The 18,595-nt window shown below is 45.5% G+C and overlaps 5 protein-coding genes across 5 annotated transcripts; 2 read left to right on the plus strand and 3 right to left on the minus strand.

Annotated features, from left to right (window-relative positions):
* Positions 1–586: 586 nt before the first annotated feature.
* Positions 587–3,816, minus strand: BHQ10_003948 (uncharacterized protein; the record flags this gene model as incomplete). The annotated part of the gene is made up of 2 exons (XM_040876260.1): positions 587–3,443; positions 3,494–3,816. 2 exons carry the CDS (start codon positions 3,814–3,816, stop codon positions 587–589), a joined length of 3,180 nt encoding a protein of 1,059 aa, XP_040732452.1.
* A 2,487-nt stretch (positions 3,817–6,303) lies between these two features.
* Positions 6,304–7,525, plus strand: BHQ10_003949 (uncharacterized protein; the record flags this gene model as incomplete). The annotated part of the gene is made up of 4 exons (XM_040876261.1): positions 6,304–6,476; positions 6,542–6,735; positions 6,808–6,877; positions 6,931–7,525. 4 exons carry the CDS (start codon positions 6,304–6,306, stop codon positions 7,523–7,525), a joined length of 1,032 nt encoding a protein of 343 aa, XP_040732453.1.
* A 249-nt stretch (positions 7,526–7,774) lies between these two features.
* Positions 7,775–9,593, minus strand: BHQ10_003950 (uncharacterized protein; the record flags this gene model as incomplete). The annotated part of the gene is made up of 5 exons (XM_040876263.1): positions 7,775–8,534; positions 8,601–9,093; positions 9,152–9,231; positions 9,287–9,333; positions 9,408–9,593. 5 exons carry the CDS (start codon positions 9,591–9,593, stop codon positions 7,775–7,777), a joined length of 1,566 nt encoding a protein of 521 aa, XP_040732454.1.
* A 2,534-nt stretch (positions 9,594–12,127) lies between these two features.
* BHQ10_003951 (uncharacterized protein) lies at positions 12,128–13,501 on the plus strand (the record flags this gene model as incomplete). Its single annotated transcript, XM_040876264.1, has 4 exons — positions 12,128–12,213; positions 12,286–12,567; positions 12,626–12,759; positions 12,813–13,501. The coding sequence occupies 4 exons, from the start codon at positions 12,128–12,130 to the stop codon at positions 13,499–13,501; spliced, it is 1,191 nt and encodes a 396-aa protein (XP_040732455.1).
* A 3,537-nt stretch (positions 13,502–17,038) lies between these two features.
* Positions 17,039–17,416, minus strand: BHQ10_003952 (uncharacterized protein; the record flags this gene model as incomplete). The annotated part of the gene is made up of 1 exon (XM_040876265.1): positions 17,039–17,416. One exon carries the CDS (start codon positions 17,414–17,416, stop codon positions 17,039–17,041), a length of 378 nt encoding a protein of 125 aa, XP_040732456.1.
* Positions 17,417–18,595: the final 1,179 nt, after the last annotated feature.

Here is an 18,595-nt window from a genome sequence, read left to right on the forward strand (position 1 = left end):
CACAACCTCGTCCACCTTACCTACCACAAACTATTCTTAGTCCCCCTTTTCCTTGAAACGCCTGTTATTTGAACATGACTTACCATTCTTTGCCTTTTTTTTTATGTTTGCTTCTGACTGAATTGCATACCCTCGAGATTGCGATTCTCTTGTACCTACCTCATTCAATTTCCTTTCTTGTCACTCTTGCATATAATGCTTCCTATCATCTACTAGACTTCTATCCCTTTTTTCCTGTATACCCACCCATCCGCGAATTTATGTGTATCCAATTGTCGCTGCTTTTACACTTTCCGGATATGCGTCCATTTCCTATTCTTATCTCGAAGCATTTGTGGAATGGTCTTTGTGATTTATGTAGCCCTGTCTTTCGTGTATGTACGTTTTCTCTCTTCTAATTGCTAGTATTCGTACAATGCAATCATCTTCAATAACGTCCAATAACTTTCCATTATATATATAATCTCGCTTGTCCCCTGAAATTCAATAGACAAACAGTGCATCTATACATATCGAATCCTATATCTATACCAATACATCAATCATAGCAAAATGACGTTAAATTCTACACAGTATGTAAATTCTATCACGCTGAAGCTTCTGTATTATCATCAGCAGGAGGCGCAGGACTAGCCGAGGCCGGAAAAGCAGTCTTCTGAAACAAGAATCCAATCCCATGATCCTCATCGGCGAGTAGGGCTTGTAGAATCGGGTCGTCAATGTGGTTTTTTATATCGTCGACGTTGTCTTCATCGACATTATTGTCTCCGCTAGTGGAGGGAAAAGCAGCTGGATCGATGTGTGCATATTCAGCGAGGAAGCGCTGGATTTTGCTTTGTTCGGTTGAGACTGCTTCATCTCCGTCGGCATCGGCGTCGTCATTTCTGGTTTTTCGTTTACGGTTTGATAGCAATTTCGATTTTGTTGCATTCGTCTTTGTATTTGTCTTTCTCAGCTTGGAATTTTGCTGAAGAGTGTGCTTGCCACGCTTGATTTGATCTTCTTGTTCTTCAATGTTGACTTTTGAAGCTTTTGTTAAGGTGTGCAGGTCGGGGAAGTCGATGTCTTCACTGTCGGATAGTTCCTCGTCTTTCCAGAAGGGTGATACGCTTCGCACTTTCTCAGGCGTTGTCGCAAGAGATTCGAGCAGTTCACTCTTGTCAGCTTCATCGTCTTTGCCTACGTCTTCGTCTAAGAGTGATATATGGACTGGAGCAGAAGGCGCAGGAGATGGTGATGGAGGGATACCCTTTCCACCACATTTGCAATTCAGCAATTCATGGGTTTGACAGCCCTTGTCTTCATAGAGTCGAAATAGATCTTTGAGCTCTTCTCGCGAGAACTGTGCCATATTGCTTGATTTCGATTCCATGACACTATCCGCCAAACCGATTTTGGTGACTTGGCGTTGCCATATTTTCTCCTCTAGAGCGCCCTTGAGCATAATTCGGTATATATAGCAGTGCCGTTTTTGTCCGTCTCGATGAATTCGTGCCATGGCTTGAAGATCGGTGGCTGGATTCCAGTCTACGTCGAAGAGGACAAGACGGCTGGCACCGGTGAGATTGAGCCCGGTGCCTCCCGCTTTGGCGGAGAGGAGGAACGCAAAGCATTTACTTGCAGGAGCTCGGTTGAAATCATCCACGAGCGATTGTCGTTTGGCCGAGGGCGTGGAGCCATCGAGTCGCAGAAAAGGTAAAGAGAGAGAAGTAAGTAATATGCCGAGCAAATTGAGAGTCGAGGTGTAGTTGGAAACAAGTACAATTTTCTCCGATGTAGTTGTTTGGAGGTTGTGAAGCAGCTGATCTAAAACTCTGATCTTCCCACTCGATGAAGGTGAGAATTGTCGACGTAGGCTTGGTGTCAAAGTAGACAGCAGTGCTTCCATAGTGGCATTCGGCGGCTCATCGCCGGTCTTTGCAGTGAGCAAGGATGGGCTGTTGCAGAGCTTCTTCAAAATAGTAAGAAGGCTAAATGCTCCTTCCGTGTTTCCTAATGCACTCTGAAAAATAGGGGACCCAAGCACATGGCGGTAGATACTTGCTTGCACAGATGTAGGGTTGCATAGTATCACGTATTCCGTCTTCGGAGGGAGATACTTGGACAGAATCTCTGCTGTCCTCCGCAGAATGAACATGGAAGTGAGTTCTCGAAGCTCCTCGCCTCTTGCCTCGCCTTTTTCAATATCTCTCATAGTGGCTTCGGGCTGCTGACTGCGAACGATGGGTCCTTCGAATTCCTTCATAAAGCTTTTGTAGGTGCCGAGTATCCCAGGATTGATGAGGTCTACTGCAGCGAAGAATTCACTGAGATCGTTTTGTATAGGCGTCCCCGAAAGTATGATTCGTTTTGCTGTATTCAAGGCTTGTATAGCCTGGCCACTTTTGTTCTGCACAGTTTTGAGTCGATGTCCTTCATCTGCTATCACGATATCGACACCATGTCCTTTGAGTAATCCTTCTTGTACGGTACGAAGCTTTTCATAACCCACAATCATAATGTTATAAGCCTTTCCCTTGGTGAAATCCGTCAATTTCTTGCGTTTGTCGTCAAAGACGAAAACGCCAATTCTTTCATTTCCGAGCCATTTTCGAAATTCTTTTCTCCAATTATTGATCAGCGTGACAGGACAAACGATTAATGCTTTCTTCACCACAGGTGATGCTTCGTATATGGGGTTTTGTTTCAGTAAAGTCCATAGTAAGGTTATGGTCTGAAGAGTTTTGCCAAGTCCCATTTCATCAGCTAATATAGCACCTTCGCCATTATAATCTCTGAGTCCCATGACACATTCATACAAAAATTTGACTCCTTCTCGTTGATGTTCACGGAGATGTTTACTTAGAAACGGATCGACTACAACGTCAACAATCGTTTGTCCTTTTGGTGCAGTCTTTGGACGCTTCATGACCAAGGCTCCAGGGGCGTTGGGATCATGACGGGGAATGGCTTTGACACTCGGTTGAAAATTGGCGCTCGATGTTTCTTTCAATGGATTCTTGAAAGCTGTGCCAACAGCATTGCCTTTAGGGGCTGCAGCGTTGAGGTGTCTCACCGATAACTTCGGCGGTCCACCCTGGGAGTTCACAGTATTCGCCTTGAGCAGATAGTCTAGAGGGCCTTCACTGCTTGTGGGCACATTTGACTTTGCAACCTGGCTTGAAGCCAAAGACGGTTTGATTCGAGATGGAGGTGAAGAGGAAGGCTTCCTCGTACTGTTCAAAAATTCCTTCCCTGATAAGTAGTCTTTCTTCGAAATAGCAGACTCAATCTCAACATCTTTCCCTCCTATTGTCAAATTCGTGCCGGACTCAAGAAATTTGTTGATCACAATTCGGCCCATTTCGCGACCTGATACATCTCGAAGATACCCATAGCCTCCCCGGATGACCAGGATTCCATCGCCGTCCCAGGTTTTGTGCTTTTTTGCTGTGAACTTGCGCCTTTTTTTGTTAGCTGAGATGTATGCACAATTGAAATATCGAGGACCAACCAGAGAACGTTATAGTAGGCCTCAACGTCATTGCTAGAGATGCCATTTTCCATTGACGGCGTCTCTGTCTCACCCGGCGTGTTCTTGACGTTCACTAATGGAGGTCTTTCCGCGGTGTTTTTCCTTACTATCCCGACTTCCGATAGAGTCAGATCGACGACTACCGGCTTTGCCGTGTTCCTACTTTCGGTCTCATCTTCGCGGACGTTGAGCCGCGGTCTTTTGGAAGGGGGTGGAACGCTGGAGTTATCGGTCGCTTTTGATGGGGCGTCACTTAGCAAATCCTTTCGTATTAGAGGAGGCTTGAACGGTTTGAAAGGCATGGTCGTGGTGAGCTGTGATGCGCGTCGTGGTTGATGTTCTCGGAAGTATCTAGACTTACAGACGCTATCGGACGCGTGCCTGAAACGCGCCTTTGTCGCGTAAACACGTGCGATTAGATAAGGGTTAGGGCTAAACAGATTTAGGCCAGGGCACACAGGTTTTTAATGTCTAATCTGGGTCGGGGTATGAAGATTTTGATATGATTTATGATTGAAGCTTTTCTTTAGAGTTAAGATTAGGGCTGTGAATGTGAGGAAATGTTCTGTAACATCAAATGTCCCTAGGGGAACAGTCAGGTGCATAAATCCACCGCTGAGTGGGAATGTCATATTCCCCTATCTGGATTTTTCGATCCTCCATGCCTTGCCTATGCCTGCACAACAATAAGATCCTATTCACAGGACACCCAGAAAGAATGGTTTCAACTCCTCTCAATCTGTACGATTCTGGTAAAGTTGGCAACGACAAATCCCACTGGGTAGGCGAGCTCGTAAGTGAAAAGATATTGTCAAGAGGATTGATATCTTGATAGTAATCTCTTTCTTCGAGTTCCATCACTTTACGCGCAACAACCGCCATTATCGACGAGTCCCAAAAGCCCTCGCGATGGCGACTAGTCTCAAGGAATCTGACGGCTTGAAGTCTGATTCTGTGCACGCGACATTTTATAGCTGTGTAGTATAGAGCTGGAATCCATCCCTTGTCTGTGATTGAATTGGACATGTTCAAAAATTGACCAGGCAGTATTTTAGGGCGAGGTAGATTCGTGATGATAGTGTAGTTCCATAGATCCACAGCATGGTTTATCAGCCGTAAAAAGCTGTCAGTGTGAGCGTCGAATATCACTTCAGTTCTAGGTGACAAGCACACATCAGTCATGATTGTGAGCATTTGATGATGCAGAAGAAGTAGCCTGGAACCCTTATTTTCCCACTCTGCCTTCGAATGTTGAATAAGCGGTGATGATCTTAATGACTCAAAAGCTTTCAACCACGAAGCAAGTGCAGTTTGAATCTGTTGCTGGTCTATTCTTAGTGAAGGAGGAGATGAACGTAGAGCATGACACTCGGTCTCACATTCGAGAGCTCGATTGTTCAGATAGAATATGTGCTCCAGTATTCTGTCGAGATTATTCCACGCCTCTTTGACTGAGCGGAGATTTTGTATTGAAGGTATTGAACCAGGATCCCGGAGAAGGGACTCACAGCTAACTCTATCAACGAGATTGTAAACTTCTATCTGGCTATGAAGTCTCATGAAGGCTTCCGCGATCCAATCGTCTGTTGAATCTAGCCCGTCATCCTGGTTTGAGAAAGATCTCAACTTTCGCAAAAGATACACACCATTTTTGACATGTATCCGCGCTGTTTCAAAATGACTGCGAAGAAGGTCTAGCGTGGTAAAAATAATGCATGTAACCAAGACAATGCGTAAAGATGCTCGGGTATTGGCTGATAAATGGTGTTGAAGATTGTTGATAGACCTGGCGAAATATCTTAGAGGGACCTGTTCCACTTGACCAATAGGTTCATCCTCTAGACGTGTATCCAACAGATTCAGGCTGCCTCTTCTATGAACAAAGCTTACAGCCAAGACTGCGTGCCGGACTGCCAACTCGTTGATACTAGCCTGTAATATAAGTTTAGACCAGAATTCCGAGTCGAATGAACCTCTTAGCTTAGGCGAAGCGCGACGTTCAAACCAATCAAAGCACTCCTTATCTTCACGGCTAGCCACAAAGAATGAAACGTATCCTGGCCGAGGCAAAAGCACACTGCAGGTTTCGTTGGAAGGTGACGAAGTCGAGGCTATAATAGTTCCATCAGGCCTACCCCAGTTCGACTGATTGCCGCCGCCTCCCCAGACTCCGTAGCCATCACAAGTACGCCCGGTAGATGCGCAGCGGTTACAGACGGGATAGCTTTCGTCACACTTTACTTTACGGATCCTGGTATCGCATGAGCTTGCGTTGTGAACGGATTTTAGGCTTCCGAAATGCATGATACGACTTACTTGCAAGTGCGGCAACCTGTTCTGACCTTACTTTTTGCCATAGCATATCACCTCCTAGTATAATCATTCTAGCATTTGAGTAGAAGCCACTGATCAAAGAAAATCGAGAAGTAAGAAAGCTGCGAACTGACAGAAAGTTCAGTTCATTCCCTTCGTGACGGTGGGTCTATGATGGCTATGTTATTGGCTGCCTCGGACCGGCTACGCCTTGATTGGTTGATTGGCTGAGTCAGCATCTCGGATTTTACACACGATGATTGGCTGTGATGGATTCTATGTCATTCTTTCCATATTGGGTAATTTCTCAATTTGAGGGCTCTTCCCAGGCAGCTGTGCAAAATATGCCTATATAAAGGGTGACCCTGACTTTGCAAAGCGAAAACGAGAAAATCAAGATATTAGCCGTGTTTCTTAGACTATATCACGAAACTACATTGGTTTTCATACAGTGTCGTTCCATAAATATATCGAATATGCCCACCAAACTTCACCCACTCGGAAACAATGGTCCTCTTGTACCAGCCCTAGGCTTTGGTTTAATGGGAATGTCCCAACCTCACTATGGGGCACTTCCAAGTGATGAGGAGCGCTTTGCCCTGCTTGATCGGGCGGTCGAGTTAGGGGCTACTTTTTGGGATACTGCCGAGTGAGTTTCACCTCCTTCTGATAGATGCATTAGCCACATCGTCTCTAATAGTGTACTTGACTAAGTCAATATGGCGACAACGAAGAACTGCTTGGTAAATGGTTCAAGCGAACTGGAAAGAGAGATCAGATATTCCTTGCAACGAAGTTTGGTTATGTGGAACATAGCAAAACATACGAGACTGATAGTTCGGCGGCGTATTGCAAGAAAGCTTGCGCAAAGAGTCTGGAAAGACTAGGTGTAGACACCATTGACTTGTGTAAGCTTTTGCCCATTGTGATACCCATCAGTAATTCAATTCATACACGTGCCAAGTACTAATAACACTCAGACTATTTACACAGTGCCAATTTCGAGACACCGATTGAAGAAACCATGCGTGGCTTGGTAGAGCTTCAAAAGTCAGTACTCCAAACTCCTTTATTAGAACCTCGCTTATATATTCAATTTAAAGAGAAGGCAAAATCAAGCACATCGGCTTAACCATGGTAACCTCCGCCACTGTCCGCCGAGCATGCAAGATCGCACCTGTAACCGCCGTACAAACCGAATACTCAGTTTTCTCTCGTGAAATCGAAGGTAAAGCTGGCACTGATCTCCTTGCCACCTGCCGCGAACTCGGCGTCGCAGTAGTCGTCGCAACACCCTTGGGACGAGGTCTGATTACAGACGCGTTCAGTAAAGGAGAAGCTATCAACGAAGGCCCCGACATCAGACCCGTCGCAATCCCACGGTTCATGGCTGAAAATGCACCCACAAACACAGCAACAGTCAACAGGTTCAAAGCCTTTGCTGACAACAAAGGTTGCACTATTGCGCAGCTTGCTCTTGCGTGGTTGCTGAAGCGTGGTGATGACATATTCCCGATTCCGGGCACGAAGAAGATTAAGTATCTGGAAGAGAATTGGGCTGCGCAGGATGTTTCTCTTTCGGATGAGGAAGTAGCGGAGATTGATACCTTTCTGGACTCAGCTACTATCCTTGGTGGTACTGTGCCGCCGCAGTATGCATCTTACATCTTCAAGGATACCAAAGAAGAGTCCGCTTGAGATTGACTATGCAGAGTTCTATGTTATATCTAGTTAAGAGGCTGACACAATTGCTCGATGTTCTGTTGGTAATTCTGATTATTAAATTTGAAGTGACAATAATGAAAGTTATTATGTGATGTCTATGTATATGAATATGAAAGAGCATCATAAGCTAAATTGAGAGATTGAAACGCAACAACGGCTTTTTAATTATACATGTTCGACAGCCAAATCATTCAAGATTAACTGATACCTGGCTTCGTATCCTCATTTCGCATCCTCCGCAACCGCCCGATCAGTAAGTGGAATGGCCTGTGGACCAACGTAATCACGCTGACGCACGAACCACCAGATAGTAATAAAAATAGTGAGGCCACCTGTAATCAGACTGGCATAGTTCATCGACTGAGCGTTAGTGGGAATTGAAGCAGGGAAGCAGAAAATAACGATAAAAGCGACGATGTAGATGCAGCTCAGGATGTTGACGACGTAGCCGACGGAGTTCTTCATGTGGAAGTATCCGGGAGTAATCAAAGATCGACGAGTCAAAACGTGAGGGAAGATGGCTGTGAAGTATGATAGTGTAGAAAGCTGAATGAAAGATCCGATGAAAGCGTTGAAGGCGGTGGTCGAGCCGACGTAGATGCAAGCAAGGACGGTGATCGTGAAGCCACATACCAACGTGGCATTGAAAGGATTGTGCAATCGAGTATTGATGTGTCCGATCCAGCCAGGGAAAGGTGTCGCGTTGTCTCGAGCCAGTGTCCAGAGGGTGCGACCGGCGGTGATGTAGCAGCCAATGCAAGTGACCAACGTAGGCAAGAATGCGACAATTAGAAGCCCTAGAGCACCACCTCTGCTTCCAGTAGCTTGACGGTAGATCTCGGCAAGAGGAAAACCGAAAACACTGTTCAAAACATCATCGAGAGATTGAATGGAATAAAACATGGCGATCATGTAGAGGAATCCGGTAATGAATCCGACAGACATCTGGGCCAATATGGCTTTCGGAATGTTTCTGCTTGGACTATAAGGGGAACGAACAGTTAGCACGACGAAATGTAGGTACATCATCTTAGTCTCCGTGACTTACTGAGGAATCTCTTCGGCCAAATGTGAGGTAACATCAGGGGTTCCCACGCTGTATGCACCGTTAAGCATACCAGCAACGAAGACGAAGCCTTGACTGCTATATCCCGTGTTGCTTGTCCAGCTACGCCACACAAACTCATTCGAAGCATAACCCACTCCATTGACATGTGGCATCACAGCACAGACAACAATGGTGATAAAGACACCACCAAGAATGAGAATCATGCCGAGGTTGCCAATCTGAGGAAGAACCTTGTTTGCGAATAGAACAGTCAAGCAGCAGATCCAAGTGCAGAGGAGCATGCTGACAAAGACGTGCCATGCTTTAGGCTCAAAATCAGGGTGAAACAAGGCGTACATCGAGACTGTCTGATTTCCGAGAATGGAGGACATGGATGCTGCTCCGAAGATCCAGGCAAGCGTATTCCACCAGCCAGCGAACCACCCGCAGGGGCGGCCATACTTTCCTGCAGTCACGGATGCCCAATGATAAACTTGAAGAAACCGAACTTAGTTGAAATTCTTCCAATATGGTAATAACCATGGACATACCTCCGCTTGCTGAGGGCATAGCAGATGCCAGTTCGGCGATTGAAGCAGCTACTAGCCAATAACATATGGAGACCGCAATACTGGATGGAATGTTAGCAATTGCATGCCAATTCTGGAAATGAGGTATAGACTTACAACTCGTAGATGATACCGGCAGGTCCTCCATTGGCGATGTTGACAGTCTAACAGGTTGTTAAAATATGAATCCCCCAAATTGAGCGAATTTTCAAATATCAACAGATAGTCAAATACTCACAACACTACCGCCTTGAGCAATCCAGGTATTACCCGTGGTCACTGCAATAGCGCAAATACTCAAGAGACCAAAGTTGCGTTGAAGTTCTTGCTTGTGGCCAGAGGCATTGACAACATCCCCGACAGATTTGTCGTCGACCGGAGACTCCTCCGCTTCAAACTTCTTGTGCGTTGTTTCAGCCGACATGTTGCAGACCTGTAGATGGTAAAGACAGGCTTGTAAATGTCGCGAATATGGGCCAAATCGACCGTAGCAAAGGACGAATATCCTCAAAAACACAGAGAGTTTTCGAAAAATATGCGAGTATTCAGGATGATAGTAGATGTGCTAGAATATAAACATCGAAACCTGGAGTTCCCGTATCTACACTGGGTCTCCTATCGTTATGGGGTGGAAAGGTTAAAGTAGGGCCGGCTGCAACCAATGATATCGTTTCCACGGATTGAAAATACGACCACAGAACTAGGACCACAGCTCTATTGGGGGTTTGCTGTCTCCATGGAGCCTTCTGGGCTAAGAAAGGACGAAACGAAAGAATGGAAGTCTTGGAAGAGTGTGAAGCTGAGTACAAAAAATGGAGCAACGTCGCGGGTGGCCAATCTGTATGGTGCATGATTGGCGGGCGACGGTGGGGACACTATGATTATTGATGATACGCTAGTCCCAAAAGGGAATTTTCAACAGATGATTTTTTTTTGGCTGTCTCTGTCCATGGTGTCGCAGATGGAGCGTCAGATACGAGAGCAAGGGACATCAAGACTGTCATATCTGCTGGTCATGGAATGGTATGAGTCTTGCTTATCTCTAGTTCGTCCTCAGCTAGAGAAAAGACTTCTCGTTCAATCTTCAACGTTGTTCAATGCTCGCTATTGCACTCGCCACATGCTGCTGATCCCTGTACTCTGCCATACTATTTTGGGAAAAACTCCGCCGAGCCGGTGTGTTTTAAAGGGAAAATACTCTAGGTGCTTCTAGCCATGCACGGAGTATGTACTTGCAGTATACGTACTACTGCACAACACATGGCGATGGCATGGGTCGCCATGCTACAGACTAGACGATCGAGCACGTAGTTGTGATGAACCCTGGATCGTGTATAAAGAGAGCCGATCGTTATATAAGACGATCAGTAAGAGTCTTTCATCATGGGGTTTGCAATTCACAGCAACCCTTACTCAAACACCGACTGGTGGGTCCTCTAAGCTCTGCATAGTAAGTAGTAAGTACGTACTCCGTATTATCTAGCTGGTAACGACTGACCGTTCTGACACAATAAAATGTCACATATAGATTCGTTTGAATGGTAGCAAGCACATTATTCTTCCTACAAGAAGTCTGACTTTTACATAGTAGGTATATACTTTAATACAGATCATACAATACCCTCCGGTCTCGGGGATATACCAATTTCAGTTGCCGGTCGCCGAGGTGGAGATTGCGCCCAGACGTTACGTACGTTACGCCATACTCTACATACGAGCAGCAATTAAGTTGTATGGGTCTGGTCAAGAACTGTATATCGATTATCGAGAAGATACTGGAGAGAATTGACAAATCATATACTCTAAGTTAATCTCGAGTATACGCGTCTATTAGGAGCGTTTATAACACAATCACCTTCATTCAAGTCTGGTAGTTGAGCCCTGGCCCTGAGAAACAGAATTTTTCACGAAGGCATGCACTTGAATTAGTTTACGTACGCACCACGCATGAGCTAGCCTCGATAATACGTAGTAGTAAGGATATTGCCATGTAACTAAGCGATACCCTGGCCAATCCAGACAAAACCCCTCGCGTGAAAAGGAAGCTCGTCGGACGTATGGAGCCCTTTTCGGCCACTGCTGTGCTGCGCTAGTCCACAAGCGGGAGCACTCAAAATTAAGGTTCGACCACCCGTAGATCCCCGCGATCGAGATCCATTTAGTGTCGCGTATTGATGCCTCAACGTACGTTACGTTACAATACAGATAATAAGTACGACTTTACGAGGTTTCGAAGTAATCAAAATAAGTTCTAGAAAGTCAAACATGCCAAAGAAGAGTGGCTGCTTGGCGAACTTACACTCGCAGGATTTCAGGTGCAACTGCACGGAACGAGGCGGCCCAGCTCGCTGAAACTGGGACTTCGAAGCCGAAGGCTGCGAAATTCGCTCACTACATTTTCCAGTTGGAGTCTAGTGGAGTTACGGCCAAGATCAGCGCTTCTACTAACGCTTTGCAAAGAATGCAAGCGTAGTATTCTACTGAGCTTATTGACGGGGCGATTATTATTTGAGTCGTCTACCGTGGATTTTTCGGATTCGAATCATTTGATTGATCGAAGAGATAGTCCATGCGCAAATGGTCCGAGAGGTCTACCATGGAATTGGTAGCCTGATCATCCTTGTGGGTACTAATACTGAGATATGTCTAGGGACGACTTCCAAAGGCTGGCTTGTTGATTTATCAAGCTTTTGCGTCTGGCTACAGACATTTAAAAACGACAATCTCATCTCCAAACATAGATCTTGTCAGTTCTTGGGCTTTTCGAGTCTGGACGGTTGAAACGAATGACTCGATATATTTGAATATCCAGCCTCCTTTCGCTATTCTAGGTGGAACCCATGGCCTAATTTGACTCTGCTGGCATAAACCACCGTGCGAGACTGCCAAGTCAGCATCCACCGAACAAAAGGACCACGTAACAGATTCGACCGCGGTAGTCTTCCCAAATCATTCGAGATGTCTTCCAGAGCGTTTGGGGAGAGTTTCTCAAAGGAAACATGGGCCTTGTACGGTGTCGGCGTCTTGGGGGCTGCCCTGCGATTGTAAGTCGACATCCATCTTGCATGAGGTGTATCATAATGTCAGAATCTTCTTATTAATTTTCGTCATGATAGTGTCGCTCGTATTCGACGTCTCGGAATCCGCAACCTTCAAGTCGACGACTATCTCATGGTATTTGCAGTAATCTGGTACACCATCTTGTGTGTTGCGCTTAATGAAGTCGCAAACGGAGGAGGGTCCAATTTGATGACGGACGAGGATATCGCAAACTTGACACCAAGCTCTTATGCGGAAAGGGTTCGAGGGAGCAAATGGGTGTTTGTCTCTGAACACGCTTTTATCCTCTGTGTCTGGAGCTGTAAGGCTTGCATGCTAGTCATATACGCTCGTCTTACGTATGTACAGTCGATGCATTGAAATATTTTGCCTGGTACTAACTTTATATGTTTATAGGGACGGACTGTCCCAGAAACGACTCATACACTATTGCGCTGGTTACGTCGCAGTCGGTTTTGTTGCTGTTGAATTGTGCCTGTTTCTAAGTTGTATTCCGCTTCAGAATTACTGGGCAGTTCCTACACCAAACCGTACGTTGTCATGCTTCGCTTTCAGCTATTCCTTTCTAACATACGACGTTTAGCACAATGCTCGAGTTATCAGCACTACGAAATCGTCCAAGCATGCTTCTCAATCACCGCCGACATCTTCATGCTTTTAGTTGCAATTCCACTACTGGTCAAGATTCAATTACCGCTGAGACAAAAGCTGATTCTGCTCCTCCTTTTCGGCATGGGTGTCTTCGTTATTGTGGCTGCTATCCTGACCAAGATTTACTGCTTGGTACCGAGTCTGATATCCTATGTTTACATGAATTGGTACTTCCGCGAAGCCTCAGTCGGAATGCTCGTCACCAACCTACCGCTCATTTGGTCCTTGTTGCGTGACATATTCCCAAATATACTGAACAGTTGGACAGGTGGCTCGAGGAAGGGAGCAGATCGATACTATCCATCTATGCCTTTCAGTTCTGGAACCAAATCCAGAGGAACCCGTACTTATGGCATGAACAGCCAGATACAAGCAACTCCACACTACGATATGAACGAGTTTGCACCAAAGTCGCAGAAGAATGCCAGCGGCTTGAGTATTACGCAGGCAGACTCGGACAGTGCAGATTTGAACAGCGACGACGGTTCGGATCGCGCCTTGCGAATTCGGCAGGACATTACAGTGACTATTGAGGCTGAAGACCGACAAGAGCCGGTCGGGACCGTTATTTCACAGCCTCATGGCTGGGAGGTTAAAGGTTCCGAGCCACCAACAGCTTGAGTATTTTTTTCACTTATGCATGAAATTAATGTAGTTTGTTTTAAGACCACAAATATAGATTAGACTTCAATAGATGGCATCTAGATTAAAGATGACCTCCAACTTCTTTCATTTTATTCCAACAATCGGCAATCGGCAATCGGCACCTCGACTCGATCCAGTCCACGCATGCAAAACTTACTTTCAGGGTACGAAGTAGAATAACCCATAATTATTGGAGTCTCTTTGGCCCGGAACGTATCGGCTTAATGGCGACTTTTACAACCACTTAACTTTTTCTACCCCCGAATCATTTCTCCTATCTCTCTCGTCGACTATCCTTCTCCACAACCCACCCATCCCCGCCAATAAATTCGACGGAAACGGATGCTCCATTTCCGGATCAATACGAGTGCGGAGTGGACCATTGTGGTTCCAAGGTGCACACGCGCGGATTAAGGGAGTCAAAGCGCATCTTTTCTGGCTCTACTATCTAGTGTTTACTACGTACTTACAAAATCTAGTCTGTACGAAAAGGAGAGGAATCGGGGCCATTAAGTTCTGGACGATGGATTTTTCAAATGGCCACAGCACAAGCCCATTGAACAAAGTTCAAACTCATTTAGCGTGGCTGAAATTTGATATGATTCGTCGGGTCCTGGTCCCTCCCTCGTCACTCGATCCGAGACTCTCATACGGCACCAGCCTTGGAAGGATTGGATACATAGGTAACTTTTTGCAGTCGGAAGTATCTCGACTCGAATAGTTGATTTGAAGTTGCATTTGGTTCCACGGAGCCCACAAGATCTTGTGCTCACACTTCGTTCCTGCGTAAAATTTTCGCTTCTATGGACCTAGACCCTGCATTAGTTTGTTTAGTATGTCGGGCTATGCTTTTAGTGCTCAATACGAGGTCTCTGTACTGTATTTGGTAATACATAAACGCGGTAAGGAAGCTTTCACCCTCAATGAAACGACGTACTGCAATCTTTTATAGCAACAATACTTGTTGAGCTCGTTGATCCAATACTTGTTGGGCTCGTTGATCAGTATGATCGCTCCTACAGCCGATTCCAATAGGAATGATGCAAGTCTCTATTCTTTGATCTACACAACCCCTGCCAATGCGTTCAAATAAAGATCGGGAAAGGTTGGCCCTAATTGCAAGGCCTTTACAAAAATTTAAGTTTGATCAAATGCCAAGTAGAACTACGTACGTATCTGATAATTCGCCGACTCCCGCCGTGGCTGATGATGCGTTGCTATCACATGCATTTCAGTATGCAACTAACGGGCATTCTTATATTTTCTTCTTTTTCATGAGATCGGAGATTACGTATAACATGACATCTTCTGGAATCGCGTTTTTAGACCTGTCATGAGGGCCTTGATTGCTGTGCCCGACTTGCAATTACTATAAGAATCAAGGGTTTGAAGGAGGCAAGGCTACCTGCTACTGTACTGTCGTTCATTAATGTTCAAGCTACCACCAAGTATCGTCTTATGCAGCAAGGATTGCCTGCTATCGCTGTAATACTTCTTTACCCATAAGGCGCATTGGGAATACCTCGATGCTAGGAAAACTGTATTCTGCTTTGCGACCGTGGGAGTTTCAGGAGATTGGCCTAAATCTGAGGTTGTCCTTGGTCGTTCACAGTCAAAACAGTCCTGAACACGAACCACTACCCGACTGCCTCGACTGGAATTCACCTTACAGGCAGGGCTACTCGCGTGCTATATTGTGACTGTAGCTAAGGTTGGTTCCATTCAAGTCATGCTGCGTAAGGAGAAGACATACAATAATTTACAACTAGGCTCCTAAAATATTCCTCAAATAACCACAAGTAAGTAGCTTCGTGGCGTTATAAATCTGCTCAATGTGCTTGGTCCCGTTCGTTTCAATAATCTTCTCGGGAATCGCTTGGGTGCCTACGTGAGAATCATCTTTCAACCGTCCAGGCTCGTACCTGACGCAGCACCACTTGCAATCGGCGCTAAGCATATACGAACAGCTGACGGCCTGGCTGGGTAGCAGGTTCAGAGTGTCAAAGTCGTTTTTGCTGTGTATGGCGTTGGGTGATTTCTCGTAGTCCTTGGTAACTCAGCCGCGGTAGACCATATGGAGGTGGTATGAGGTTCCCAGCAGGTTTTCGCCGCCACCCCTGGCCGAGTCATTTTCCCAGAGGAGGTTCTCGGGCATGCCCAAGACGCGGAGACAAGAGCACAAGCAGGCGACGGTTGAAGTGTTGAACTGTATGCTGCTAGAGATGTGAGTACGGAGTATCAAATGTGAAGAATCTTGGACTTAGCTCACAGTAGCAAAGCCCTATATCTTGTGCAAAGATGGCGTCAGTCCTGACCTGCAAGAAGTCGTCTGTCTGAATAGCAAGGCGCGTTGTCTCGGCAATTCAGCCCGCTGTTTGGTGTACCATCGAGCAGGGAGAAATCTAGTGTACCAGGTCGGCATAATCGAGATTTTTTGAATGGCTCTAGGCAATCCAACTTGGACGGCTCTAGCTTACCCTCCATATTCCGTACGAATTGCGGCATGGGGAGGTTGGAGGTTCCTCATTTTATTCAAATGCTGGGTTGGCTGATGGCGAATTGCTAAATAAAACTCACCATTCCTGTTATTTGCGAATGCATGATAACATCAATCACCTCCTAAGCATAAAGAACAAGCCCAAATCTAATTGTGAAAAGACATCCTTTTCAAACATAGATCTCGTTCAGATTTTAACCAGTTGTATAGATTCATGGATTACTACTCTCGATAATCCTGATAGGTATGCCACTCCATTCTCCCACTGCCGTAAGTTCATTCTCAGCCAGCAACTGAGTCCATGTACCCATCACTTTACAAGACCTATGCCTAGCTAACATGCAGGCCACTTCATGGAATCGAGGACGTACTACTATGCAAACATTTGCCCGTACTTCCCTACAAGTAACCAGGCATCGACTGTTATGGAAGTATGTATGTGCTGATTGAGAAGCAAACGAGTCTGTTTGCAGAAAGCATGTATGCGTGTTCTATAGTGACTTGCAAACTTGATTAGGAACACATATTTATAGATAGTTCTATACTATGTATATGAAATGCTTATCCTAAGTTTTGCTATTCTAATTTGAATTCATTGTTTTTCAATGAATTTGCAACAGCCAGTTGCTGCACGACTGCAGACTAGCTAGGTAGTGAGTGCAGTGCCCCTTGCTCACTATAAGGATAGTTGACTTCTGTCAATAATTGGGTCTGTCCTTGACAATGCTAAATCTACTACATACATGTATCGGTTGATGATTCTACTAAAAGCGTAGGGGCAAATCCCACTTGCTTATTGCTTCGTACATTGGAATGTTCATGATGCTACAGAAGGTAAAGATGCAGAATCAAATTAATTTAATCCGTCTCTGTAATGATTCTTTATTTCATTCAATAAGTATTGTGAATCCGGTCGTATTCCATCCAGCCCGTCGGCGAAGTTCTACAAGCCGCGCAACACAAGTAAGCATCGGCCGGATTTCCATAGCGAGAAGTCATCCCTCCTGATAAATCCCTTAGTTTGATTTGACGGTCTCAACAATCGAAGCAATACGCCCATCCGCCGCAAGTTCACCAAATTGAAAAGTCTCCGACTTGCGGACGGTTCCGTCGGGCATCTTCATCGTGGTGGTGTGCCTTTCAGCCAACTGATTTCCATCACGCAAGAGTTGTGTAACTTTCAAGTCAACACTACCGGGGCTTAGGACTTGGCGAATGTGGCTGATATGTGCAACGAAGCCGGCGAAGTCGCGGGTTGTGGTGTCCTCGCGTTGAGTGAAAGAAGGATGGAGTAGCTTTGACAAGTCTGTTTCTGTGTCTTCGGGTTTGCCGGCGAAGAGGCTCATGAGAGCTGCTTGGTAGGTTTCGACCTTGTCGCAAACGGTGATTGGCATTTTTCCGATAATTATTGGTCCTTCGGGATATTTTAGACTTGAGCAAGTATTTTGAATAGGAGATCTGGTTGATTCAATTGAATTCTTAACATCTCCCAAGGCTGGAGCGTCCAGCATCTATATATAGGTAGAGCAGAACCAGGCAACCTCATCAGGTCCGCCCTAGGTGATAGATCAATCGGAAGACGCAAGGAACAGAAGTTCCAGTTAGCGGTGACATTTTTTTCTCGAATGAGTTGACTGTCCTCTGAAGGCGATCCCCAATTCTATCATGTAGACCAAGGGCTGCAAGCAGCATGATCTAGATCGGGGTTTGCCCTAAGTTGCCGCCACACATTGCTAGATGTAAATTTAACCACAGTTTATTTCCCCTTGCTTTACAGGGCCAATATATCGATTATTGGAAAGAACTCCCTACATAAATGACGTAATAGCTCAGGGCCAAAATGCATCTAAGTCTGAAACATTTCCGCCTATTTCTTCTCGTCGGATGGTGTTTCATTGTGACGCTAATACTCGGTGCCCTCATAACAGGACCCTCGAAAGCCACAAAAGAGCGTATTCGCGGTCGGACAGGAATGACGAACCACAATGTTCAACAATCTTCAACAGAAACTCTAGAGCCAGAATCAGATTAGAGTGTTCGGCCAGATAGTTTAAGTCGATCAATCGGAGTCAATCATACCGAAGTCGCATTTCTACGCAATTACCTGAATTCAAATCTGTAGGTCTGTGTACACGTTAATATCAGCAGAGTTACATTGAGATTATTGATAGACTTATAAGCTTCGAGCAATGGCGGTTAAAGCCGAAAGTGAGCCCATTGTACTCCGCATTTTGTTTTCTTATCTCTCATTCGGAGTAAACTGTGCGTCTTTTCGCCGAAACAGCAGAAGTAAGCGGGGAAGCATGCACAACCATTTCAAGTACTCCGAGATCATGCTACCACACTTACTGGGTCTGTGTAGATAAATATTGGGGTATAATTCAAAGGACATACCCCAGACTTGGCAGAGTCTAAGTTGAGAAGAGACATTTTGAAAAAGATACAGCACTTGGGGGTCTTCAATATGAGAAATACCATGTCTTTTACTAGACTTGCATTGGCAATGGCCTCGATTAGCCTTGCCTCTTCCAGTCCAATCAAAGGTCACGACGGGATACTGGTATACGGTCCAC

The sequence above is a fragment of the Talaromyces amestolkiae genome (genome assembly GCF_001896365.1).
Source record: "Talaromyces amestolkiae strain CIB chromosome Unknown scaffold6.1, whole genome shotgun sequence".
NCBI classification, from domain to species: domain Eukaryota; kingdom Fungi; phylum Ascomycota; class Eurotiomycetes; order Eurotiales; family Trichocomaceae; genus Talaromyces; species Talaromyces amestolkiae.